Source organism: Zalophus californianus, chromosome 1, assembly GCF_009762305.2.
Source record: "Zalophus californianus isolate mZalCal1 chromosome 1, mZalCal1.pri.v2, whole genome shotgun sequence".
Lineage (NCBI taxonomy): Eukaryota > Metazoa > Chordata > Mammalia > Carnivora > Otariidae > Zalophus > Zalophus californianus.
Genome location: NC_045595.1, coordinates 152,385,413 through 152,413,158, shown reverse-complemented (window position 1 = coordinate 152,413,158; position 27,746 = coordinate 152,385,413). Strand labels below are relative to the sequence as shown.

The following is a 27,746-nucleotide window of genomic DNA, read 5'->3' as shown; positions in this document are numbered from 1 at the left end:
CAAGATGGAGCACCCAAAGCTTTTTTCATTATTTTACTCCAGAGGTACTTTCGATTTATGACTAGTTAATAAGTAATTTGTAAACTGCTAATTCACATCCTGCAGGTACAAAATCATTTTACAAAAATACTTTAAAAACTAGTAGATAACATGTGTCCTGCTGGGCTATTCCTGGGAGGCGTATGTGGGCAGGTGACGCCCGCCACAGAGCAGGGCGCCCAGCACATCGGGGGTTGCTCCTCCGACCCCGGCCTCCTGCCGGCCATTCGTGCCCAAGTTCACTGCATCTTGATTCTTCACCTTTCTCCTACCTTCTGTGGCCTTCTTCTCACCTGGGGCCCACCCCTTCTCAGACGACCATGCAGGATAAAAGAGTAAACAGACGGACTTCTTCGTACCTTTCTACCTCAGACGAGAACAATTCCGGTTCTCTGGAACATTCAGCAACCATACTTCCCGTGGGCTTTTCTGATCCCATCATGTATCACTTTAAACTTAAATCTCCTTCAGTCCAAGCTTTCAAGTAGCCTTCATGTTATCCCTTGAGTAGTCCTTTCAGACTCAGCCCTTCAAGTATGTGTATTACAGTCTTTAATAACCCCCAGGAGCAAACCAACCACGAAAGCTGTCTTCTTACAACTGTTTTACAGTCCGTATTACTTGGAGCTCTGCTAAGAAAATACAGAAAGGAAAAATTCAGCTCACTAATTAGCTGCAACCAGTTCTTAACGTGTGCTACTAGGGAAAGTCTCTAGTCCATAATTATTGCAATAAAATATTCAGTTCTTCCGAATATCACCAGAAGATCCAGGGTCATGCACCAGACCATAAATCCACTGTGATGTTGGTATACAAAGGATTATAATCCACAGAGAGTAATTTGTAAATACAACTGGTCAACCCATCTGTTCTCCAGACTCGTGATACCTGATGTAAGAGCTTCATCCTAAAGATAAAAAGAACAATGTAAATTGTAATGCAAGAATTTAACATAGATTTCCATTGCTTTTTGCCTTGCCCCCAAATTTGACAAAAGCATCTTTGTAAATCATTGCACCTACTGGGTTTCCTACTGCAAAAAGTTAATTTTCCCCATCTGAAGTAACAGACACCAATGATAGCCACGTGGTCATGTGTCAGACCCCATGTTAAGACCCTAGGGACCAATGCACCCAGTCTACAGGACAGAAGGATGCCCAGGTAACACCAATACAATGTGATACGTGCCATCCACTGCTAACAGGGCCTGGGCTAAGCTCCAGGGGATCTAGGAATCCTCCCATGTTGTTGTCTGTAGGCAGGAGGGTACATAGCTTTCCTCAGAGTCTCAAGCAAAGTTAGAATTTATGTAGAGGAGGATGAATGAAGCAGCACCTGACTTCATGAGGGAGTCGAGGGAGGAGCGCAGAGAAAGGGAATATGGCCGAGGCTTAGAAGAGGAGAAAGGTGAGACGAAAGGACACGAAGGCAGGGACACCATCCTGTGCCAGATGCAGAGACATGCAAAGTAGCAGGATGCATTTCAAGAAGCAGCAACAACTGCATGGCTGGAGGCCCAGTACGTTGGGAGTGGAGCAGGTGGTGAACTGAACTGGTCTCTAGGAACTCTGGATGAAAAGCAATACATCTCGGTTACAGTATCAATGTGAATAGTTTTTTTTTTTTTTCAATGTTGACAGAGATCAGAAACACAATGTTGAATTAAGTAAGGTCAGAGAAAAATGCGACAGTATGATTTCACTTATATAAAATTGGAAAACATATAAAACTAAACAATCTTTTGTACAGGGATACCCACCTATGGGAAAACAACAACAAAAACAAAGAAATAGCAGAAATAATTATCATCATCACAAGTAATTGTCACAAAAACCCGTGACCTCTTGGGGTGGGAGGAAATGGGATTGAGGAGGGTTACACGGGTAACAAACAAATTGGGTGGGGGACACTACCACTGTTCATGGTATCAAGAATCTTCAGACTTTCCAAACAATTTATAAGTATCCTTTTGTATCTATTCCATAATTATTACTATTATTTTTTATTTTTTATTATTATTTTTTAATTTATTTTTTTGTCAGAGAGAGAGAGAGCACAAGCAGAGTGAGAAGCAGGCTCCCCGCTGAGCAAGGAGCCCAACGCAGGACTCGATCCCAGGAACCCAGGATCATGACCCGAGCCAAAGGCAGACACTTAACCGACTGAGCCACCCAGGCGCCCCTTTTAATTTAAGAGAGGAAAATGCACCCCTATGGACAAAGACTAGAAAGACGCATGGAAAACAGAAGTTTTATTAAAGTCACAGATTCTAACAAAAGGGCTAAAGCCTTTTAATACTGTTTTAAAATATAAACTCTGACAAAGCCCTATAATATTTTAATATTGTTTTAAAATGTAGATTCCAACAAAAGGGTTAAAAGCACTTTAATATGGTTTTAAAATTTAGAAGGAAAAATCAGAACAAAGAATTGCAGATTCTTCAACTATGGCCCCAGAAAGAAGCGGCTTATCTGCCAGGATTCTTCGGTGAAAGGGCCAATTCCTGGGGCAAGAGAAGCACAGGATGAGCCTAGAACAGCTCAGCACACAGAAGCCCAGGCAAGGGGGCTCTCAAAACTAGTGTAGTTATGTCAAAGGATTGAGGAGGCAGCTTGAAGAAGATGCCCCTCGCCAAAGATGAGACAAACTGAGCACTGAAAGGAATATTAACTATATCCTGAAGGATGCTGGGGAAGAGCAACTCATCATTTTGAAAAATGAAAAATCAGTACTGATTCTGCCCCCTTCATTCTGCCCTTTCTATAACAACCATACCTTGGTGTACTCAAGTAAGAAGGCAAGTCCTTTGCTGAAAAATCTATCTAATAAATGCAAAAGGCATGATAGAATATCAGAATTTTGCAATACCTAACTGAATAATGAATTTATGCAATGAGCACCAACGGCTGCTAAGATCATTAGATGCTGTTGGGGAACCTGGATGGGGCTGAAAACACCTAAACCCAAAGATCAAAGCTAGAATCACAAAGACCCGACCAGACATCATGTCTTCCTGTTGTGATATAAGAGGAGCTACGTGGCCCCATAGGTGAAGTGTTCTTGCCCCCAAATTGTACTGGATTCTATTCAAGCCTCCAGGATCTAACTCCCAGTTTACAAATGAAGGCAGAGGTCAGAGGCACATATGAAGTTTTACTGCCGGGATGCAATTCACAAGACCCACAAGGTAGCAAATTCCATCAGACAAATGACCTGGTTTGTTCAATAAATAAAATGCCAGGGGAAAAAAGGTAGGGGAGAGGTAATCTGCAGATTAAGAGATTTCAGAGAGTTCATCTAAATGCAATGTGTGGACCTTGTCTAGATCCTGATCTGAATAAACCAACCGTTAAGGGGAGAAGAAAAATTTATGAGATAATCAAGGAAATCCAAACACTAACTGGGTATTTGATGATTTTGAGGAAGTACTGTTAATTTTATTTTAGGTATGATAATGCTATAGTGGTTCTTCCTTTAAGACGTCCTATATTTAAGGATATATACCGAAGTATTTACACATAAAATGCTGTGATATCTGATTTGCTTCTAAAAATCTAGTGGGGGGAGGAGAAGAAGGTGGGAGAAAGAAGAGAGGACATGCGTTGGTAACTGTTGACGCTAGGTATGTGGTACGTGAGGGTTCAATATGCCAGTCCCTCTGCCTTTTTTTTTTTAAAGATTTTATTTATTTATTTGACAGAGAGAGACACAGCGAGAGAAGGAACACGAGCAGCAGGGGTGGGAGAGGGAGACACAGGCTTCCCGCCAAGCAGGGAGCCCGATGCAGGGCTCGATCCCAGCACCCTGGGATCATGACCTGAGCCGAAGGCAGACGCCCAGTGACTGAGCCACCCAGGTGCCCCCAGCCCCTCTACTTTTATGACAGTTTGAAAATGACCTTAATAAAAAGCTTTGAACAAAACAAACGGACTAATCTGATCGAATTCAGCAAAGTCCTTATTGACAAAAGATACTGAGCAGGTGCAAGCCTGGCAAGTGAATCCAAGACTTACCGTTCTATATTCACCTCATTGCCTCTGTCTCTAGTATGGAAGATCATTGTATATTTACCCACTTCAGGCATTGGCCGGATTATTTTCATTCTATGAAGCTCAACCCTAGAAGAGTAACAGAATTCTTTTTTTAAAGTCTATCCTACTTAGCTACCACCAGGCACTTAAAAAAATCATTTGCAAAAATTTACACATATGCATACACACACAGTCACACAGAGTTTGATTATTATGATATTTAAAAAAAAAGAATCTTCTTATGATGTTGGGCCTCAGGCAGTAAGTCCATAAAAGAATCACATTTAACATTAATATTGGGGTACAAAGGAGATGTGTCAATTTATAGTTTGCCATTTTCCAAAACACCTGAGAAAGTACTCATTCAATTATTTTAAAAACATCGTGACAAGTAGGAGAATCAAGTCTCTTCAGATGCCTAATTTACTTAGTGTTTCCTTTTTTTAACAAAGAAAGTAATGACCATTTAAGGTCCCAAGCTTAAAAGCCCACAAACGCAGGTATAAATCTAGACTTAGTTATTCACAATCTGGGTAAGTCAGTTCATGATTCCGGGTCTTGGTTGCTTCTTTGTAAAATGGCAATGGTGTTATAGAGGTGATATGATAGGCCCAAATCAAACAGTCCACATGCAACACATTTTGCACACATAACATAATACGGAAGTGCAGACAAGATTGCCCAGGGGAGTAAATTAATGTTTAGCAAACAAATCTTAGCCAACAAGGATGTTCTTCTCAAGTGAAAGCAAAACTGGGGTCTCCCCTTTACCTTGCTGCTGAGGAGGATCAAGAAGACAGCGAAGTTACATGAAATGTGCAAAATTCTATTAAGCATCCCATCTGGACAGTGAAATGGATTTGGGGAAGACAGTGGATACTGTTTATCTCTAGTCCTTGCTACTCTCACCCTGAAACCCATCAGGTTCCCTCTGTCTCCTTCATTAGCCAAGGCCACACAGGCTACTGATGCGCTGGGCCATAAAGTGCTGTTGCCCATCACTATGACTATTCCTGTGGAGCCTTTGGTGAGGGAAATCCATTCTCTCCTGCCAGAAACATTCCAGAGACTCTCAGCCTAGACATGGGAACAAGACCAACATGGAACCCTGGCTTCTTCATACTAAAGCGATGGAAGATTTCTGGCAGTCACACATCTATTATTTCAGAACCCCAGCTAGGAAATTTCCTTTCTAAGAGGCAACAGTAGGAGGAAAGGGGGTCTCCTGATAGCCCAAAGGGCCTTGTTATTAGAAGTCTGAAGATACTAGCCTCAGGCTCTTGCATAGTTATTTTGGGGAGCTAGGGATACCCATAACTGTCTAGTCACAAAACCCAAGGCGGGGGGCGGGGGAAGGCGGGTGAGCTGAGAGAAGAGGCCAGATATGCTCCCTTTGAGCACCCCCGAGCAGAAAGTAGTCCAAGAAAATCTGAGGAGCCAACAGCTCCAAGTCTGGCCTGGGAGTCAGGCCAGCAACCGCTCCCGGTGTGTGGGGCTGGCTAAGGCATAAGCACTAAAGGACCTCTTGGCCTGAGCCTGGGGGTGCCACTCCTCACAGGCTGTTGGCACTCTCAGCTCTGGAAACTGAGAACCGAGCCAGGATTCCCTTGGGGCGGGGGAAAAGCACGGCTTACGGCAGGCTCTCTGGCCATTTCCCTCAAATTGCAGTTTTGCAGCATTTTTGGGCCCTGTCTCCGTAAATAATACCCACCAGCAAGTCCAGAAACCTCCGTCACCATTTCTGGTCCCTAAACATCCGGGAGCCAGAAACAGACGACCCTCCATCATTTCTGAACTGCCAGTGGCGAACAGCAATCTGGGCCAGCCTGCCCTCCCCCTGCCCCCGCCCTGCTCTCTGCCCGATTCTGCGGCCTCAAGACCTGCTGGACTGGCATCCATGGGAACTATGGGTAAGCACAGGTTGCTAGAGCCACCAGTCACAGCAGAGCCCCGTGAAGGGGACCTGCCCCTGTTGTTCACCTGAGTCTGAGGTCATCGTCTTCGCCTCCCCATCCCCAGTAGTTGTTAGAGAATCCATTCACCTTGAAAAATTGCTCTCTGCTGAGGGCAGTGACACCCCCAAAATATCCATTGTAACGTAACCTGGAGCAGAAGAGAGGAGAGACATGGTAACATTAGCACAAGGCCGTTTTGTTCTCCACACACTCTTCAGTAGTCTCTTGTGTCAGGGCTGGCATTCTAGGAACACGCTGAAGACCGTGCACTTTCATCCATCCACTCCTGCTTGACCTCCACCTCCCAGTGTTCTGGCCTTCCCTGTCGGCCCTTCTTTCCTCTGTCTAGATTAAGTGCTCACGTCCACTCACTAAGCAAAGTGCTCCCCACCTGTGACTGTGAACGTTTGTGTGCAGAGGTCTACAGAGGTACCTGTAAATGTGCACCACAACATCAGAGGTGAATGACAGATTTCATCTCATGTGCCAATCCAGTGAGGAGTAATGGCGGCCAAGGGCACTGCGTCAGGAAGGATCCTGAGGCTGCCTCCAGGTCCAGCATGAATGAATGCCCTGATGAATATACTGGTTTTTTACTTTTACTTTTTTTGGCGGGGTGGGGTGGAGAGGAGAGAGCTCCTGCACACACTTTGTATGCAAACTCCACACCCGTGTATGCAAAGTTCCATCTCCGAGTCTGTGTCCTGGAGAAGCCAACACACCTCAGCAATCTTGAGGCTTCTGGCTTGGGCGACAAGATAGATGATAGAGTCTTTCAACAGAAATAGAGTATATGGAACAATAAGAGGAAGACAGTAAATTATGTTTGGGGTAAGCTGAATGTGAGATACCCCTGGTGCTTTTGCTGCTGGGCAAAAGGACGTAAGATCCAAGTTCAAAGGAGAAGAGCGACAGATATGACTTTGGAACGAAGATGTCAAGAGGTGGTGGGTGAAGATGTAGGAGCAGGAGAAATTGCCTGAAGACAACACAGTAGGTGAGAGGAGGAGAGTGCAGAGGGTAGAGCTGTGGGGATGCCAATAAGCAAAAGGGGGCGGGGAAAAGATCAAGAGGAACAAGGCAGAGAGCATCTCCCAGTCGTACAGGACTCTGACGGATTATTGGTTGACAAATTAGCAAATCTGAGAAAAAAAGACAACCCTTGAATATAACACTGTAACAGTTTAGAAATGCAAACGAAGGCAGCTTAATAACTTGGGTGTTACTGAATAAAAAGATACAAACATATGGAGGATTTCTAACTTGAATTAACTTCAGTTCCAAGTGTTCCAGGACCAATTAAATATTTCCACTTTTCTAGACAAAAAAAAGCAAAAGGAAAGACCAGTAAGCACGGAGACACTTGCCATCTAACAGGTGGAGTCCCAAAGGCTAATTTGTAGTTCAGCTATTTGTCTCTATGTTCTGAGTATAGACAGGGAAGCCCTGTTTAACCCACAATGGAAATAGACTTACTTGTAACCCCTCAACCTAAAATTCTAGAAAATGGTATCACAACAACCTAAAATAAGCAAAAGGAACAAAGTGTTCAGAAGGCAGCTGTTACCAGCCAAGACATCGTTCTTTTTTTTTTTTTTTTTTTTTTTGGAGATTTTATTTATTTATTTGACAAAGAGAGACACAGCGAGAGAGGGGACACAAGCAGGGGGAGCGGGAGAGGGAGAAGCAGGCTCCCCGCCGAGCAGGGAGCCCGATGAGGGACTCGATCCCAGGACCCTGGGATCATGACCTGAGCCAAAGGCACGCGTTTAATGGAATGAGCCACCCAGAAGCCTCTGGGAAGGCATCCTTAAGGCCCCACAGACCAGAAACTTCATCAGAATACTGAGTAGCAGCCCTGCCCAGATACAGCCTGCCAGGCACCAACAGCGGGTCACCAGGAGAGAACCGCCATTACTGATCTGGCCGTGATTGATTTAAGGAGTCACTAGCCACCGTGTGCAAGACAGCAAGCTAGATGCGGGAACAGCAGGGCCCTGCCCTCCAAGAGCTTCGGGTCTAACATAAGACACGAGCGTCATCAGGGTTCTGAGGAAGGAGATGTCGTGCGGCGGAGGCAGGTGGGCCAGAGAGGATTCAGTAGGTAGGAACATGGGGAAACTCCTGGTGGCCAGAACTCCATGAGGAACAGTGAAGAGAGAGACAAATGCAAGCCGCCTGGGAGCAACTGGAAGCACCTGGAGAGCCGTGTAACCGCAGTGGGAGGCACAGAAGGACACCGGCCAGAAAGAAGGGTCGAGGAGCTCTCGGTTTCTCAGCTGTTTCTCAAATGGCAAATGTCTATGTGTTTGTCGATCTTTGCTTTTGGTTTTTCTTCTTATCGGGAAAAGCATGACCACTTAACTGGCCCTGGAACAGTCTTATTTATTTGTAAAGGTCTGTAAGGCCCAAGGCCGGGCGGGGGGAGGGAGGGGATGTAGCGCTAAAATAACAGCAGTGTCCTCGTAGAAAGCAGTTAGGTAGCAAAGGAATTCTTGGCAGTAAAATGTGCCACAGGCTGGACCAGGGCTTTATCACTGATCCACAGTCGTGAGATAAACAAGATTTCTGGCCTCATCAGAGTCTGAGACAGCAGGGGCAAGTTCCTTTAAGTTATTTCCTCTGCAGGTGCGTGAAGTGAAAACCTTTCTTGCACTTCTCATCACACTCCTGGGGCAGCAGCCACAATGATCAAAGCATGTGCATTTCAAGCTGTGTGACACAGTGTAACATAGTGACCAGTAGAGAGCAGACGTTCAGCTGCCTGCAACCCCACCTGCCCTCTGGCTCGCAACTAGAGGGATTTTGCCCAAAACAGCAAAGAGCTAGGGGAGGGGGACGAGGGCAACTCCTAAGTTACTTGGGCCAATGAAGATGAGGCCGTCTACACGATACACACAATAAAGTAGAAAAATATAAATGACAAACATCCAGGGCCAGAGGAAAAGTTAAAACAGAATAGAAGATTAAAATGGGAAATATATTAGAACTCTGATCTACAATTAAGATTCTTTTCAGCTTCTAAAAGAAGCCCAAGGATTTGGCTCACAGCTTCCTACATCCAGATCAAAAGAAGAGACACACTCAATCACCTGATTCATAATAAGAAAACCCTGCCAGTTACTCAAAGAAGACAAAGGCTTTCTAATATCTAATTACGAAAGAAATGTCTGGCCAGTGACAACAGCAAATCAAAAACATCCAAGATTCATGCAGGGGCTGTTTTTAGAATGAGCAGCATCTGATGAAATTGCTGCTTGTGGCACTGAAGTTTTATTCAAAATTAATTTCTAGCAGGAAACCCCAAGAACTTAGTTTCTTGTGGTCCAGCTGAATACAAAAAAAAATAAAAAATAAAAATCTAGAATCCCAATAAAAAGCCTTTAAACAATCCCTTGTGTCCACACTCCAAAAATAAAGAACAATCCTGTGTGGTTGTAATTTCTCATCACAGATGTGCAGAAAGAACTGGGCCACAGAAAGTTATCTATGGAAGGGTCCAAAGTACAGGTGTTCTGTGTTCTACACGGTGATATCTTATTAATTTTAGGTAGACTGTTGACATGCTTCTGAAAACACCAAGGTAGCCCAATATAATACGCTGCTTTCTTTCATGCACAGGTGGCTCAAGGAGACCAGAAAGCAAAACCTCCGGGAAAGGATCATGATAAAATTCCCTGAAGGAAAAAAATACTGCAATTCTCTTCCAGACCGCTCCCCTGCTCTCTGGTTCCACTGTCCCCTGCCAAATTCGGGAGCATGGCATCTCCTCTTTCAGCTTCTCCCCTTCGGCCTTGCTCCACCCAGTACACTAAAGGCCAGTTGCACGGAGCTTCTCCTGTCATTCTTCAGCTGTATCTAGGTGTCAGAAGCCCCTCAGTCCCTTCCATACAAAATTCAAATTCCTTAGCAGACTGAACGAGGCCTCCCTACTCTGGCCCCTGCCTACCCCCATCTCTTGCCTCTCTTCCCTCCACCATCCCGGACATTCATTCTTGAGCACTAATAAACTCCATGCATTTCCCCAAAACCATGCCATGCTCTCTCATTTCCATGTCTTGGAACTCTACTGGGAAGCTCCCATTGTTGCACCTGCTAAAGGGGCCACGTTCCCTGGGGAAGAGGTTTAAACCCTTCCATAGGTGTCTTAAAGACCCTGTGTGCCTGGGGTGGCTGGGTGATAGACATGGGGGAGGGTATGTGCTATGGTGAGCGCTGTGAATTGTGCAAGATTGATGAATCACATATCTGTACCTCTGAAACAAATAATACATTATATGTTAAAAAAAAAAAAAAGAAGATAGTAGGAAGGGAAAAATGAAGGGGGGGAAATCGGAGGGGGAGATGAACCATGAGAGACTATGGACTCTGAGAAACAAACTGAGGGTTCTAGAGGGGAGGGGTGGGGGGATGGGTTAGCCTGGTGATGGGTATTAAAGAGGGCACGTACTGCATGGAGTACTGGGTGTTATGCGCAAACAATGAATCGTGGAACACTACATCAAAAACTAATGATGTAATGTATGGTGATTAACACAACAATAAAAAAAATTTAAAGGAAAAAAAAAAAAGACCCTGTGTGCCCACCCATTGTGGCTTATTCTAGGTATTTGTTTATATCCCACAATTTACATAGGGACTGGGTTTAAAGTCAGTACCTAAGGCAAAAATAACCTGAGATGTTACTCTTGGAAATCTCTTACAGCCCAAAGTGAGAGACCTACACGATCTGAGCAGCATGGAAACTGAGATTAAGTGCGGTATCAAGGGATTCATGGTTTCCGTCTCATGTTCCCTTCCCAGAGTAGACAATGGTGCAATCTCCTGTGTTATAATTGTGTAATTCTCTCCCTGCCTCCTCCTCTCTCCCCATCATGACCAACTGCTTACAGTTGAATTTGTAGAAGTGCCAAACCGATGCACCTCCATGGCAGCTCTGTCTCCCTCAGACCCTGGGAAGACGCCACAGTCTGAAAAGAAATGTCATGATCTCACAGCAGAGACCTAAAGTTCGACCTAAGGGGCACACTCTTGTTGCCTCCTGGAAGGGGAAGTCAGGATAGCCAGGCAAGTGACGTGAGTTCTACTCAGTGTGGACTTACTGGCAAAGTTCCACCACAGGGGTGCCGTGGGTGGGGCTGGCTGTCATTTGCAATGCTTGGCCTGCTTTCCCTCTCCTGTTCTTTCCCTGTTGTCCTTCATCCTCTGCCAACACTGTTGTGATTTCTGTTTTGAACTTAAGTGATAGGTCATGCATCATTTTTCCTATTCCTCATTTTTCTGTGATAGTCTGGACACTACGTCCCACACAGCCCTGATGACAACAGAGTGAGCTTCTCAGCCTGTGCAAGCCATGAGCGGCGTCCGCCTTCCCGCTTACCTGTACCCTGTGCTGTTCCTGCCGACCACCAAATGCTTGGGCTGCTCCTCACACTTATAGAGGTTCAAGTCGTTCTCGGGCACCAGGTCCACATCGTGGAATATAAAGCAATCCCAATTTTCATCCTTGAGAGCTTCCAGATAGCCCACATTCAAGAGCTTGGCTCGATTAAACTTTTTGCTTCCAGCCTATAGATACAGAAATTAAAACTTGGAAAGCTCCAGAGATAAGGTTTCACACTGTGCCCCTCTCCAGCTCAGAGGCAGGAGTTGGAATTATTCTTCCCAAGTAAAAATCTGGCAGAGTAGATGCAGTAACAGTAAAAAAAACCATTTGGTTTCTTTGTGTTCTTTCATATATACTTATATTCCAAAAGTGACAAACATGCCTTAAAATGGAGAGTTGTTTAATGGGTACAGAGTTTCAGTTTTGCAAGGCGAGAAATGTCTTGAGCCTGGTTACACGATAATGTGAATATACTTCACACCACTGAACCGTATACTTAAAAACAGTTAAGATGCACTTTCAGTGACTATGAACCGGAGAGATCCTGGCAGGGCTGAGGACGTCGGATCTCATTGTTCTCCCAGCCCACTGACTTTGCCCTGAAGCCCCTCAATAAAACGGTCTGATCAGAAATTAAAAAAAAAAAAAGAGTTAAGATACTAAATTTTATGTATATTTCACAATTTTAAAAAAGGTCATGCTTTTAAACTACAAATAAAAATAACAGAATTTTTTTAAAAACATACATTTATTTATTCCACATAAAAGTATAAACCTTCTTTATACATTAGTCATACCAACTAGTATCCTGCTTTACTGTCTAACTTCCAGCTGATCCCAATCTTACCATATGTAACAAATTTACACTAAGCTTCCAAGAGACATTGCTTACCAGAGAACACCAAGAAATCTGGACCTATAAACAGAGGTTATTGCTAATATTTCTAAGCTACTTAAAAGTTTCTTAGAATCACTGTAAGAGAATCCTGTTTTAATCTTGGCAAAAGGTAATCCTTGAGGCACCTGAGTGGCTCAGTCAGTTAAGTGTCAAGACTCTTGATCTGGGCTCAGGTCATGATCCCAGCGTCATGGGATCGAGCCCCACGTGGAGCCCCATGTGGAGCCTGCTTTTCCCTCTCCCTCTGCTCCCCGTCCCTCCCCCCACCACTTGCACTCACTCTTTCTCTCAAATAAATAAATAAAATCTTAAAAAAGAAAAAAGGAGGCAATCCTCATAGTGACCTTACAGAAGGGATTCATCACTGAGTAAGAAGAGAACACAATTCAAACAGGGATATGTACAAAGCTACAGTATGAAAAAGATTTTACAGAATTAATTTTTTCATGGCTGTTTGGATCATAATCCTTAAGAACGAATTCCAGTTTAGTAAAGGGTTTATCATAAAGAAAATACAAGCAGTTCTCAAAAGTTATCACAGTATTTTCATGAAAAGAGTAACACCAAGCAGACATATTTTTCTAGTCACAAATATACTATACATTGGGGGTGCTGTCCTGAGTAAGAACTGAGAATGACCAATAATGTTAAAAAGAAAAATAATTATAGGGGCGCCTGGGTGGCTCAGTCGGTTAAGTGTCTGACTGTTAGTTTTGGCTCAGGTCATGATCTCAGGGTCCTGAGATTGAGCCCCACTTCAGGCTCTGTGCTCAGTGCAGAGTCTGCTGGAGATTCTCTCCCTCTCCCTTCCCCTCTGCCCCTCCCCGCCTTACGTGCACTCTCTCTCTCTCTCTCAAAAAAAATAAATAAATAAATAAATAAATAATTTTTTAAGAAAATTATAAACCAACAATAGTAAAATTTTGTTTCAAATCCTAAAAAATGGGTGTATTATATATGCACATTGATTTCAAGAGCCCCCGTTTATTTTAAAGTATATACTGCAGAACTGCATCCTCTGATTTGTCAAAAGTTTTCCTAAAACAAATACTACCAATTATAAAACAATATTAAACATGTAGTGAATGATTTTGTTGACATTTTTGGCATCTGTAAGGATTTGAAGGGAATTATTTGAATGGTCTGGGACAATCCTGGAAAGCTAGACATGGATATTTAAGTTGATGCCCTTTCTTTCGATAAACATTAATACCAAATACAGGCATCTTCATCAGCCTCTCCACTTAAGAGCTAAATTCTTCAAAAGTAGCCCAAGCTTACCACTTACGGTGCTCCTAATGAATCACGCTTCTGGGAAGCCAAATAAGGGAGTCGAGAAAGTGAAAACTACACATAATCCATCTGATATAATAGAAGTTATAGGCAGAAAGATGGAGACAGTCATAGAACCCCATGGCTATTACTACGGTAGTCTGTTGGATCCTCTGCCTAGATCCCCACTGATTAGCCATGCTCAATAATGAAAAACAGTAATTCCAACGTCTCATCATGTAGTGTATAGCAAAGGCAGGAGAAAATACAAGGCAGATCTCCAGGGAAATTCTTTGGGCGGTCATTGGCTAACATGGAAGGGCTCACACACAAAAAGCGGAACAAAACTAAACTAAACAAAACAGACTTCCTCCAGAGGTTCGTTTAAGAGGCAGTAAAATTTCCCAGCGTTTAGTCTGATTATTCCACACTCCGAGACAAGAATTTCCTTTACTCCTTTCATGGATAAATGAGGTAGGAGACCTTTTCTTTAATGAGTTTGATGCTCCTTTTAACCGAGAGACACCAATGGCCAAGTCCCTCAGTCACATCCCAGAGAGAGAGGAGGACTCGGGGCGAGGGGGGGAGGGTGGCAGACCAAACCACTCACCTGGTGGATGATATAGATGCCATAGTCCAGCTGCTGCCTCTGCAAGAAGGGGTGAAGGTGTTCTAGAAGGTACATCAAGTGTTTCTCTCTGTTCCGGTGAGGAATGAGGATGGCAACCCGCTGCAAAGCCTTACATTCCTCAGGGTGATACCGGCCTCTGTGCACTTGGGGATTTTTTGCCGCCACTTCTTCCAGAGTGAGATCTGGTTTGAAAACGAGCTTGTTCTGGCCCCCTACAATAGAAACAGGACCCAGGAAATAACCGTAGTTATCTCATCAAGGGCTGATGGGGTCCGTGAGCATTTACCTAATACACTTAGAACACTATCTGGCCGACGGTGAGGACCATAGGAGTGCTGGCTTTTATTATTACTTTTATATTTATATTATATAATCATATATTATTATTATTACTTTAAAAGCCTCATTCGGTCATGAACTGTAATCAGAGTCATGTGACCCAGGTTACTGGCTGCAAAAGGAAGTAAGTGAGACATGAGAGCATTCTCTTGTGGCTGGGTAACCAACTTGGTGTTTGTGATTCATCCGTGAAGAGGAGATGGATGCATCCTGCCCCAGTGGCCCGGGTAAAGAGTAGAGGTCGGGGCTAGACTAAGTAACTTCAAATTGCTCAAATCCTCTTTTCCTGCTCAAAACTCCAAAGGAGGGTAAAGTCCCTTAAAAATCAGAAGCATTCCATGGACTCAAGCTCAGGGGCAAGGCCATTTTCCCACTCTGTCCCTGAGCTCCTGGAAGCTATTGTAGCTCACGGAAGATAAAACCATGAAGGGAAACAGCAACCAGCCTCACGCCTCACCCCGCACAGCATGCATGAGCAATAATCCTAATTCTCCCATTGTGCCCCGGTGGCTGACACCCCCCAACGCTGCATTTGCCCAGCGAGTCCGGACACAGCCTGACTGGGTGAACTTCAAGGCCGTGAGCGGTAACCGAGGCTTCACAGATCAGGTGCAAGCCCCAGGCCCTCATCCTCAACCTGAATTAACAGGGAATATACTGACTGATAAGAGAGGAGGCAGAGCTCTGGTCAGAGAACTCAGCCATGAGTTTTTTTAAGCTCCATATACACCAGTCAGGCTGTAACATCTCAGGGGGCTGGCATGCTGTGTGCCCTCCCTTCTGGAGCAAGGCAGTCACAGGCCCTTCCAATGTGTAAGTTACCAGGCCTGGCTCCGTGGGACCACCCCTGCCCTGGCCGTGGCTGCATAGACCAAAGCGCCAGGGTCCGTGAGGCGGTTGAAAGTCTCAGCCCAGCAGCACCAAGGGCAAATAACGGCTTCCAGCCACCAAGAGAGACTAACTGGGCTATAAGGAAGAGCCTTTCCTGAAGGTGTGAGGCACAGAGTTGGCAGGCAGCGGTGCCCGAAAAGCCACCAGTAGGAAGATGAGTGGTGTGAAAGGCAAGCCACCAGAGCTGCTGGGAACAGGATGGTGTGGCTGCTAAGATGGTTTCCCAGGCAGCCCGTGAACAAGCCCACCATCGGCGTTAACCTAAGCCTGTATTCTTGCCCCTGAAAGAGCCCCATGCAACAGGTCTGATACAAACGAGTCCCCTTGTTCACTTTCTCACTGTCCTAACTTTGTAGGTGCCCTAACCTTCTATAGTGCCTGCTTCCGCCCCTGCCATCAGCCTCCCTGCCCCGCCCACAGCATCTTCTCCAATTCTGTCCCTTCTCGGCCCATCTTAACTCATCACTGCTTTTGTCACTCTCTTAATCCAGGTACTTCCTCAGTACTGGGTCACTGCCCATTTTATTTTTACGAATACTTTTATCGCTTAAATATGTTGTGAGAATTTTGAACAAGGGAGATAACACAGCTGGATTTGCCTTTCAACAACTCATTCTCTCATCTGAACTTGTATCACTTGTAAGCAGAACAATTTCCCTCACAACACGATCAGGAATCCTATTTTGGCTTTTCCAAGACTGAGTAAAGAGAAGCAGTATGCCACTAGGAACACAGCACAAGACTGTGATTCAATTAGGAAAGAGGGTCTGCAGGTGTTTGTTCAGCTAAGCGCAAGAAGCCACCCCCACGGAGGGCTACTTTAGTGTATGTACTTTTCTGAGAGAGAAGAATCTAAATCAGATTTTTGATGAACAAACAGGAATCCACCAGGCAGACACAGATTGAGGAAAGGCAGTCTGGAAAGAGGAAACAATTTAAGGCTCAGAGGAGTATCTGGAGAACTACAAGGACTTTGATGGTCTGGAGAATCAGAGGTCTGACAGAATCTCTGTGGGTTATTTCTAATATCACCGTGGAGTTTTTCCTCTCTAATCAAGGTGTTCAATAAAACCAACTTACTGTTAATTTAAATAGAAAGGCAAGACACCCAAGGGGAATCAGAACATTATGAAAGAAAAGAAAAGAAGAAAGAAAGAAAGAAAGAAAAAAAGAAAGAAAGAAAGAGAAAGGAAAGAAAGAAAGAAAGAAAGAGAAAGAAAGAAGAAAGAAAGAAAGAAAGAAAAAGAAAGGAAAGAAAGAAAGAAAGAAAAAGAAAGAAGAAAGAAAGAAAGAAAGAAAGAAAAGAAAGAAAGAAAGAAAGAAAGAAAGAAAGAAAGAAAGAAAGAAAGAAAGAAAGAAAGAAAGACAGACAGACTAAAGACAACATTGAAAAACCCACTCGGTCTTGTCCCTTGACTCCATACTCTCAGCCAAGGGAATGCTAACAGATGTGACAGGAGTGGATTTCTCCACCTGTCCCCTGTGCATGTCAGGAGAAGGACAGACCCAGGCTAGCTCATCAGTCCCAGGAGGAGAATGTGAGACCCATGGAGCAGAGCCACTGGCCTAGATCAACGGAGCCCCAGTTCATCGGGCAGACTTGTGAACTAAACACATTCCCACTGACATGTGCTTCTGAGGCTCCAGTGGCTTGGTAATAAAACTGGGTATGTTCATATAATGGAAGACGGACTGCACACAGCAGATGTATGGATACATCTCACAAACATAACGCTGAATGACAGAAGCCAGACACAAGAGAGACCACAGTACATGTTTCCAATTATGTAAAGTTTAAAAAAACAGGAAAAATCTAATGCCTAGTGTTGGAATCTTGAAGTCAGGGTCATGACTGAAAGAAGCATGAGAATTCCTGGGGTTCTAGGGGATTCCATTTCTTAATTTACATACTGATCACACACGTATGTTCACTTTGTGAAACTTCGCCAAGCTGCACACTTCTGATTTTTGTGCTTTTCTGTATATATGTTATATTTAACTAAAAAGTTTACACAGCATTTGTAAACAAGAAAAAACGAAAAGCCTTACTGAGGTACGGAGACACAGAAGGGCAGTCGTCCAGGTCTGCTTCTTTCACGGAGTCTTCCTTCGTCAGAGTTTCTTCCTTCCCCCAAACCAGGACCTTGTTGAAATGAGCCATGAAGTCCTTTGCTTTAGGAATGTCTTGAAAAGCCCCCACAAAGTAGTTACTGGTGGCCCACCCAACCACTGTCAGGCATAAGAGAAAAAGCAACAGTAACCGGACTTTGTAGGAAAGGTGGAAAGTCAGTAGGAAGCCCATGTCTGTTACTCTGTGAGCAATATGTATCTCTCCGCTTCACCACCGGGAAGAAGCTTCAAGCTCAACTTTTCCAAGCCAATGGCAAACGTGGCGACAACTAGGGACACCTGCTTTTGCTCAGTAGTTCTGCTCCAGCCTCTGAAAGGCAATCACAAAGACAAGTTGTTTCACACGAAATCCTATCCTGAATGATTCACGCCATCACAGACTGAAAACCTATCCCCAGTGGATCTTGACTAACAATAATGGGAGCTCTCCAATGGGGGCTTTGAGGTCAGAAAATCAGAGATTTCAGGGGCAGAGGGTTCCAACCATCTATACATCACAGGATTTCTCTCTCGGTTACCACAGGGGCTCAGTAATCTGTAAGACTAATGGGTAGAATTACAGTGCAGCGTTGAAGATCAGGGGTTTGGATTTAGACAGAAACTACAGCTCCACCACATATCAGCCATGACACTTCAAGCCAGTCACTTAACTGAGCCTCAGTCTCCTCACCTGTAAAATGGGGATAAAAACGGTACCTCCCTGGAGAGGTTAATGTGGGACTGAATGACCTAATGTATTAATACATAAAGCGTTAGCCCACCTCCTGATGCATAGTGAGCACCAAGTGGTGACCATCACTGTTGTTGTTGGTATATTACTTCCATTAAGTGACTCTAGACTAAAGATGGCCAACAGGTGGACACAGCGGGTAGCTGCCACAAGCGCCATGCTACTGTACTACTTCTCACTGTCAGTTGATGAATTGCCATTCTGATTTCATTGTACAAGTATGTGGTGATACAGTATGAATTCACCTCCGAGAGGTGGCTACGCTCTTAGTTATTGACGAAAATCCAGTTTCGGAGGCCACAACGCGGAGGCCCACCCTGGACCATAGTGAATGCACTAAAGTGATGAAGGCTACTTGGCAAGGCCCCCGGGGGGACAGCCAGAAATTCCCCTCACATCCTGCCTGTGTGGCCACAACCACCTCTCTCCTCAAATTCTAAGCGCGTTATCACAGGGGTACAGAAAATTCTAAATACAGCCAGGGCAGCGATCATCTTCATAGCCAAACACATCCTCAGTTAAATGGATAGGATGGAGACCAAAATATTTTCTTTGCCAGGTAGTAACACGAAAAAGGTATGATTAAATCTTAAGAAACAAAAAGGAAAACAGAAATAAATGCTGTATGTATATATGATTACCACTAAAACTATAGAAATAAGAAAACTCTAGAAAGAAATGTAGCCCAAAGCTAACAATAATTGTATTAGGAGTATGGGATTAGCCAGGGCGGGGGATGCACAGAGCACAAGCAGGGGGGCGGAAGAGGGCAAAGCAAACTCCCCGCTGAGTAGGGAGCCCGACGTGGGTCTTGATCCCAGGACCCTGGGATCATGACCTGAGCCCAACGCAGACACTTAACCGACTGAGCCACCCAGGCACCCCGTGTTTGCTTTTTTAAATTAGACATAGGGATGTGGTAATTCACTGTGAAAAACAAAAACAAAACAATCTTAGCACCTCTCAAGATAGTCCCCTACTTACTGAAGGGTAGTATTCCCAAAATTTAGCTCTAGGTTAGTTCGAGGGATACCTAGACAGCATTTCTCTCTAGATTCAATGTTATAAATGGAGGTTAGGTTTCTGGGTCAAGCCACAAAAGAGAAGATTTGACTCAGGAAGCAATTAAACAGTATGGCCTGTGTTTAGGGTCTTGCAAAAGTATCACAAGAAACTGATACTGAAGGCAGTAATAACAGCTAATAAGAAGAGTGATTTATTTGTGCATTTACTCTGTGGCATGCACTGGGGTTAAATCGCTTGCCTTGATTTATCTAATTCTCATTCTCAGCCTTGCAAGGTAAGAATCATTAGTCTCTTCATTTTATAGAGGAGAAAAATGAAGGTTTAGAGAGATTAAGGAACTTGCCCTTGACCACACAGTGTAATATTAGTTGCAGGTATACAATACAGTGATTCAACGCTTCCATCTCATTCTTGGAAAGTTTAGATTGAGAACATTGTTTTTCTAAGAGCAGCTTATGGAGGAATAGTCCCCTGACAGGGAGACTCCCTTGGCTGAAGAGACTTCTGACCACAGAGGTACTATGGTGTTAGAAGCAGAAAGGACCAGAACGCACACAAGTCCAGCACCCTGTCCTGTTACAGAGGGAGGAAGAGTGGCTTAGAGAGATTTAAAACCCACCCAACCAGGAGCAAGCTGGGAATAATCATAGATGAGTATTGCTGAACTGCAGACCATTGAATTTGGCCAAAGATAAGAAATTTATTATAAAAGCAAGGAACTATTCTTACGGATTGCTTAATAATTAGCCCCTCACTGCTAACTCGGCTTCATGAGACGTGGATCTAGTTAAAAATAATCACTTGCCCTTTTTTCTAAGCCTTAGTGCCAGCCTCAAAACTCACAGAGAGCCAGCATGAGGGAAGCTCAAGTATGAGGTCTCCTTGGTTTCTGGGAGTAAACATGTGAGGTGTGAAGGGTCTATAACACCAGTCCAACAGTCTTTCAAGAGACAGCCCAGCCTGCTTATTGGCTGAGTGACTGAAGGCAACCCCTCTCACCATGTTTATCAAGCTATTAAACATATATGTATATAATATTTATATATATATTATATATATACGTAATATATATATATACAGACTTATCTTAAAATGTTGCCATAAGAGGGGCACCTGGGTGGCTCAGTTGGTTAAGTGTCTGCCTTCGGCTCAGGTCATGATCCCAGGGATCTGGGATCGAGCCTCTGCCTAGGGCTCCCTGCTCAGTGAGGAGCCTGCTTCTCCCTCTCCCTCTGCCTGCCACTCCCCCTGCTTGTGCTCTCTCTCTGATGAATAAACAAATAAAATCTTTAAAAAAAAATGTTGCCGTAAGAATTTAATGAGACAATGCAACACACCTGGTACATTCCCAGGAACATAGTAATCATTTACCAGTGTGATTCAAATTCAAATTTTATCAGACTGATAGCCATGATGTTATCTTGGGAATTACATATTGACATACAGGGAATTATTTTCCATTTCTCTGTTACTTCCTGTTTTTCTCTTGATGGGTTTATATTACCTTTAAAACTTAAAAAATAATGATTTTCAAAAGAAAGTTCTTTCTACGGCAGGTAATTCTTTTTTTTTTTAAGATTTTATTTATTTATTTGACAGAGAGAGACACAGCAAGAGAGGGAACACAAGCAGGGGAAGTGGGAGAGGGAGAAGCAGGCTCCCCGCGAAGCAGGGAGCCCGATGCGGGGCTCGATCCCAGGACCCTGGGATCATGACCAGAGCCGAAGGCAGACGCTTAACGACTGAGCCACCCAGGCGCCCCTAGGGCAGGTAATTCTTGATTAATGTTTGGGAAAATGTCACTAGATTGGACTTATTTATAATAACATATAAGTAATTGAGAGACCTTGAACCTCCCCTTGAAAAGAGTTTTCTTTTCTACCAAAAAAGTGACAGGAAAATTCTGACCCTAGACAATAAATTCGGGAAATGTGAAAGAAGTTATTTTAGGGCAAGACTTATTTTCTAGAAGTTAGCCCTATGGTTCAAAATGATGTTTTCATAAGTTTTCTTTTTCCTCCTCCCAATTCAACCAGTCTTTTCTGAGCATCTGCTATTTTCAGGCATAGTGCCAGGCACCAAGGGGATAAAAAAGGGAATTAAGGTAGCATCCTTACACTTTAGAGTTTATTTCAATCCTTTTTTAGATTTTAATGACTGCTTTATTTTTTTAAGATTTATTTATTTATTTGAAAGAGAGAGAGAATGAGAGAGAGAGAAAGAGAGAGCACATGAGAGGGGGGAGGGTCAGAGGGAGAAGCAGACTCCCCGCCGAGCAGGGAGCCCGATGCGGGACTCCATCCCGGGACTCCAGGATCATGACCTGAGCCGAAGGCAGTCGTTTAACCAACTGAGCCACCCAGGCGCCCCAATGACTGCTTTATTTTTTAAAATATGCCAGCCCCACCCCTGAAAATGGAAGAATAGATGAAATAAGATTGGCAAAATATTGAGATGTATCGAAACTAGGTCATAGGTACCCAAGGGTTCATTTTCCTTTTTCTCTCTACTTTTGTATATGCTCGAAATTTTCCATAATAATGAAAGAAAAAAATCTAGCAAGGAAGATAAACCATAACAAAAGGTAAATCAGCATGAGCACTAAGTATCATTTTTGCACCATGGGGGAATGGAAGGAGGATACCAGGTGTTACTTCATAAATATTTATACTAAGCATTTATCACCAGGAAGAAAGGGTGTGGTCTTCATTTAGCAGCTAAGAGTGCCAACTCAGCGTTCCAAACCCATCTGGCTTCCAAACCCATCTGCAAGTCAAAGGCATCTCAGAGTGGGCATGATGTGGCCCCAGGCACATGACCCTACTCTCTCGCGCCTCTGGAGCAGCAAAGGGGAAAGGCTGATTATTTTGCTACTCTTTTTACTCCTGCAGAGTTCCTGAGAGCTGTGTTTGCACACAGGTTGTCCTACCTTCTTTGGGCCTCCGGTATTCATCTCCTTTACCTGGCTTCTGAGTGATCACTGCCCAAACCCCAGTGGTTTCCTGGGTGGGAATGCAAGGATGACAGCCACTTACAAGTACAAATCATCTAAATTCAAAGACTGAGCTCTAAATGGCCAAAATTGGAAGCATTCGAGCAAGAAAATAACGATGGCATTGTGTTTTAACCCACAGAATAAAATTAATATCCATAAGTCCATACTGATACAAATGATCAAATAAATAAAAGGGAGGAAAAGGAAACTCTCAATTAATAAGGATGCAGAAGGAAAAAAATCACCACTAGGGTATTAAAATTAGTAGGTGAAAAAATTTGAGGATAAACAGAGTTTGTATAGTCTCAAAGTATCTCTCCCAAGACATTTACTAGTTGCAAAGGGAAAGACAATAACTTCATAGTGGGGAAACACAGATTTCACCCTCACTAAGTGATTAAGGTTTAGTATTACCAGCGATATGACCTATCAACCTCATGAATTAGTGATATTTTAAAGTCCACAAAATAACTTATCAGCACTCTTCAAAAGGGTCAAAATAATGAAGGACAAGGAAAAACTGAGGAACTATCTCAGATGGAAGAGACTAAGGAGAAATAACTAAATGCAATGTAGGATTCTGGATAGAATACGGGAACAACAACAAAAAATTATTAGGAAAATTAATGAAATTCAAATAAAATCTGGAGTTTAGTTAATAGTTTGATAACTGAACCATGGTTATGTAACGGTCTAATATTAGGGGCAGTTGAGGGATTTCTCTGTACCGTGTTTGCAACTCCTCTCTTAATTAAAAATTAAAAGTTACAATTTTAAAAGTCAGAGGCTGAGTATAATCCAAGTCAACATAAGGCAGTCAAATTAACTTCATTCTCAAAGAGAATGACTGTTTTTTTGTATTCCTGGACCTCAAACTGACCTGATACATAGCAGTAGCAGGTGCTGAATTTGGTAAATAACCAACGACAATCTAGAGTATACTAGTTCAAATACATGAGGACTCACCATCGTCCCAGGCAACTACTAAAAACTGATGAGACAGGAGGGAAAGAGAAGGAAAAATAAACATTAATAAAGAGGGGAAAAAATTGGGGAGCCTGGGTGGCTCAGTCAATTAAGCGGCTGCCTTCGACTCAGGTCATGGTCTCAGGGGTCCTGGGATCCAGCCCCACGTCAGGCTCCTTGCTAAGTGGAGAGTCTGCTTCTCCCTCTCCCTCTGCCTGTTGCTCCCCTTGCTTGTGCTCTCTCTCTCTCTCTATCTCTCTCTCTCTGTCAAATAAATAAAATCTTAAAAATAATAATTTTTTTAAAAAAGGGAAAAATTAAGTGGGTCTAAAATTCCATTTTGGGAGCATTTAAAACCTGAAAAAGGCTCACCCCCATGCTAGCTTCCTTCGGTTTACTAACACCATCACTTTTCTAAGGGTAAAGAGCCCCCTCTCTAATAAATGGCACTTTCTTTTGGTCATGCCCACCACTTTTTGCTCCTCTGCCACTGAATATTCAAAAGCAGGCCTTCTCTCTCCAGATTCTGAAAGGAATTGCTGCTTCCACTGTCCCTCCCATCCTGAAGCCCCAGGGCACCCTGGAACAGAGTCCCTGACTCCAGGCAAGAGCTGCCGGATGGTCCCGCCATTACCCATTTCACAGCAGCCAAGAGTTGCCACAAAATGGTCAGGAAACATGAAGTAAATTTAATTAGCAAAAGACTGAAATTGTCTTATATAGCATATGTTACACAGCATAACAGAATTCAAAAGAATTTCTGATGGGGGATTGTAATGGAGATTCATCGTGTACTTGGGAGTCAAGTTCAGGTACCCCAGAGAGCCCTGCAGGGGGGTCAGAGTTCCCTTTCTGCAGTCATTAGGGGCACACCAATGAGAAGGCTTGAGAAGGCCTAAGGAAGTGGGGAAAACATGGCTCTGAAGTCACAAAGAGCTGAGTTCAAATCTTGTTACCAGATGCATGAATGGCTTTAGGCGAGTGACCAAAATTTCTGAGTCTGTTTTGCCATTTATTTATTTTTTTAAAAAGATTTTACTTAGTTATTTGACAGAGAGAGAGCACAAGCAGGGGGAGCAGCAGAGTGAGGGAGAGGGAGAAGCAGGTTCCCCACTGAGCAGGGAGACTGATTGGTTGGGGGGGGTGGTGATCCCAGGACCCTGGGATCATGACCTGAGCCTAAGGCAGCCGCTTAACCAAGTGAGCCACCCAGGTGCCCCTGCCATTTATTTAAAAAGTCTGTTGAGTGTATGGTTCCAAGAATGCTTCCGGCAAATACAGTGGGGATTCTGTTAAAATTACAGATTCCTGGGCCCTACTCCAGAGCTAAGGGGTCAGAAGAGCTAGGCATGGGACTCAGGAAAATGAATTTTTAACAAGCTCCCCAGGTGATTCTTGTACCCATTAAAATTTGAGAACCACTGAAATGAGAGAATGGGCCTAGAATGCAAGCGATCCTTCAGAAATGTTCATTTTCCTTCTAGTGAGGACAAGCAGTAAGATCTGTGAGGGGCGGCCTGGTTGGCTCAGCCAGTAGAGCATGTGACTCTTGATCTCAGGGTTGTGAGTTCGAGCCCCATGTCAGTGTAGAGATTACTTAAAAATAAAATCTTTTAAAAAAAAAGATATGTAAAAATGAGATTGTTAAAATGCATTTGAATTTTTTATTCCATCATTTAGTAATTTATTCTAAGGAAATAATCAGAAAGGCAGACCACAATATTCAAGCCAACATTATAAAAATAACCAAAAATTGAAAAGAATCAGAATGTTAACAATACGAAGCTGATTTAATTAATTACAGTACCTCCATATGCTGGAACATATGCTTTTATTTAAAAAGTGTTTAAAAAACTTAGCTACATGGGGGGTGCCTGGGTGGCTCAGTTGGCTGAGCATCTGCCTTCTGCTCAGGTCATGATCTCAGGGTCCTGGTATTGAGCCCCGCATAGGGCTCTCTGCTCAGTGGGGAGTCTGCTTCTCTTTCTCCCTGCCCACCCCCCCACCATTCATGTACGCGCACACATGCTCTCTCTCAAATAAATAAATAAAATCTTTTAAAACAAAAAACCAAAAACTTAACTACACGGGAAAGTGTTCATGATAGCAAAGTGGAAAAAACCCCAGAATATAAAAACGTACATATACAATTCCAATTATTCTCTGTATGTATGGTGTGCATGTCTTTTATATATAAAATGCCAAAAAGAGTGACTGGTGGTTATTTGTTAATTATAAGATTAGGGAAATTTTTTTTTTTTCCTGTATGTTCTAATTGTTCTAAAGTTGGATTTTTGTGATCAGAAACAATGTTTTTTTTTCTGATAAAATGACTGCATAGATTTTCTTCAAAATATATTAAAATTTAGAGATGACACAATAGACAGGATTATAACTTTCAGTTACATAAGTATGGCAGCATTTCATTCATATAACTTTTTTTTTAAAGATTTTTATTTATTTATTTGACAGAGAGAGATATAGCAAGAGAGGGAATACAAGCAGGGGGAGTGGGAGAGGGAGAACCAGGCTTCCCGTTGAGCAGGGAGCCCGATGCGGGGCTCGATCCCAGGATCCTGGGATCATGACCCGAGCCGAAGGCAGACGCTTAACGACTGAGCCACCCAGGCGCCCCTCATTCATGTAACTTTTAAGGAGATCTGTTCTAAACAGGCCCCAACAAGCCCAAATCTAAAAAAAATAAAATAAAAACAAAAAAGCTCAGAGGCTGTCAGTAAATTTCAATGCCAGAGAATACTGCAGTCTCGGTTTGAAATTCCCATTCCTAGGTTCTACTCCCAGAGATTTTTATTTCAAAGGACTGAGGTGATGTCAGGGGACCCATATTTTCAACAGGAACCTAGGTCTGTTTGAGAAACCACTGTCCCTTGATGGCTTAAAAAAAAAGAGACTAAAACCACCACTAACTTGCTTTTGATGTTCCCACTCTGAATAAAAGATCTTCGAAGAGATGGTTAGCTCCCAAATTATTTGTATGCATCTCTGGAAAAACCACCCATTATTATCAGCTCAGTTTAAAGTAGATACTAAATACTTATTCTCTCAAGTGGCATATAAAATACAGTAACAGAACTCATTTTATTGCCCCCCCCAAACAAGATTACGAGGGCAAACAATTCAGTGCTTCTCTCTAACAGATGTTTCTAATCTGATCAAGGCACACAGACAGGAACCTGAAAATTTTTTGCATTCGTGGGGTTTAAAGGCCAACCTTGCTCTAGAAGATAAAATTCCAAAAAGATAAACTATGGTCCAATCAAGCATTATCTACTTCCCTAGAGACACATTCCAGCACTCCTGCCCAGCCCTCCCGCCTAGGATAGCACTCCACCCCTCTTTTTAAGCCAGTATCTCAGCCTGGGCCCTAAATAATATTCATTCCTAGCCAAGATTCCCTGACTTTCTTTTATCTCCAACATGTTATCTTCCTTTCTGAAAAAATTTAGAAATTAAAAAATTAAAACACACACACCCCTCTCCTCAATCCTCAAATTCCTATTTTTCTCGCTCCTCGTTTTCATCACCAAAGGGCTGCAGAACTCTCCCTGTGCCCTGAGCGCCTCCACGTCCTCAAGCCTCTCCCACTCTTGAACACCTAGCAACCCAACGCACGCCCACTTTGTTACTAAGGCTAGCAATCCAAAGGCCTTTTCTCAGTCCGTCTTCCTGGACTTTTCTATTCTTTTCAAACTAGAGTTAGCTTTTATCTAATGGAAGACCGATCCACAGGCACCGATCGAAAGACGAGGGATGGACTCAGAGCCCGACTCCGGGCAGGTGTCTCTGAAGTACTTTAAAATCCAGGTGACTCCGACAACTCGCCGGCCACAACAGGCCCCAGGCTGAGATCAGCTGCGGTCAGTTGGGATTGGTTTCCTAGGAGAAACCCTGGGAGAAAGGGCTCCAAGGAGGAAGGAGCTTTTTCACGTTATTTAGCCCGCGGGGAAAGAGGTGCTGGAGAACGACCCCAGATTCGTGAGACGACCCCTGAATCGCTCCCCACTTGGCAGCATCTCGCCCGACTCCCCCGCCGACAGCAGAGGGAGCGCCGCGGTGGCGCGGGCAGCTGAGCCGGTGCCTCCCCTCCCGCTAGGCTCGGCCTCCGCAGGCCCCCAGTCTGGCCCCACAGCTGGGGCTGAGGCAGGACCGACCCACTGAGCCGGGCCGCACCGCGCTGGCCCCCAGGGCGCCCAGCCCCAGCGCGGGACCCCCACCCCGGTGCGCCCCACGGCGATGCCCACGCCGCGCCCGCCACTGTCCGCCCGCCCCCGCACGGGATTGCGCGTCCCAGGCGCCAGCGGAGCCCAGGCCCCAAGTACTCACCACAAACAAACGGCCTTGGCGAGCACCTCCCAGAGAAAGAGAAGGCGAGATGGGCCATGAGGACCGCCCCGCCACCCCGGAGGAGGTCCCCGAGTGCGGGCTCCGCCCCCTGC

General features: G+C 44.0%; 1 protein-coding gene across 1 annotated transcript; it reads right to left on the bottom strand.

Moving 5' to 3' along the window:
* Positions 1-19: 19 nt before the first annotated feature.
* Positions 20-27,746, bottom strand: B4GALT4 (beta-1,4-galactosyltransferase 4). The gene is made up of 7 exons (XM_027584732.1): positions 27,634-27,746; positions 17,492-17,882; positions 14,192-14,424; positions 11,406-11,593; positions 6,051-6,173; positions 4,053-4,157; positions 20-946 (listed from the first exon to the last, which is right to left on the bottom strand). Exons 2-7 carry the CDS (start codon positions 17,742-17,744, stop codon positions 814-816), a joined length of 1,035 nt encoding a protein of 344 aa, XP_027440533.1. The 5' UTR covers positions 17,745-17,882; positions 27,634-27,746; the 3' UTR covers positions 20-813.

Coding starts and splice junctions, on each gene's coding strand:
- B4GALT4 (XM_027584732.1), bottom strand. CDS start 17,744: ATGGGCTTCCTACTGACTTTCCACCTTTCCTACAAAGTCCGGTTACTG. Junction 11,594..14,191: donor GCATCTATATCATCCACCAG/GTGAGTGGTTTG, acceptor CTGTATCTATAG/GCTGGAAGCAAAAAGTTTAA. Junction 6,174..11,405: donor AGGAACAGCACAGGGTACAG/GTAAGCGGGAAG, acceptor CTTCTGCTCCAG/GTTACGTTACAATGGATATT.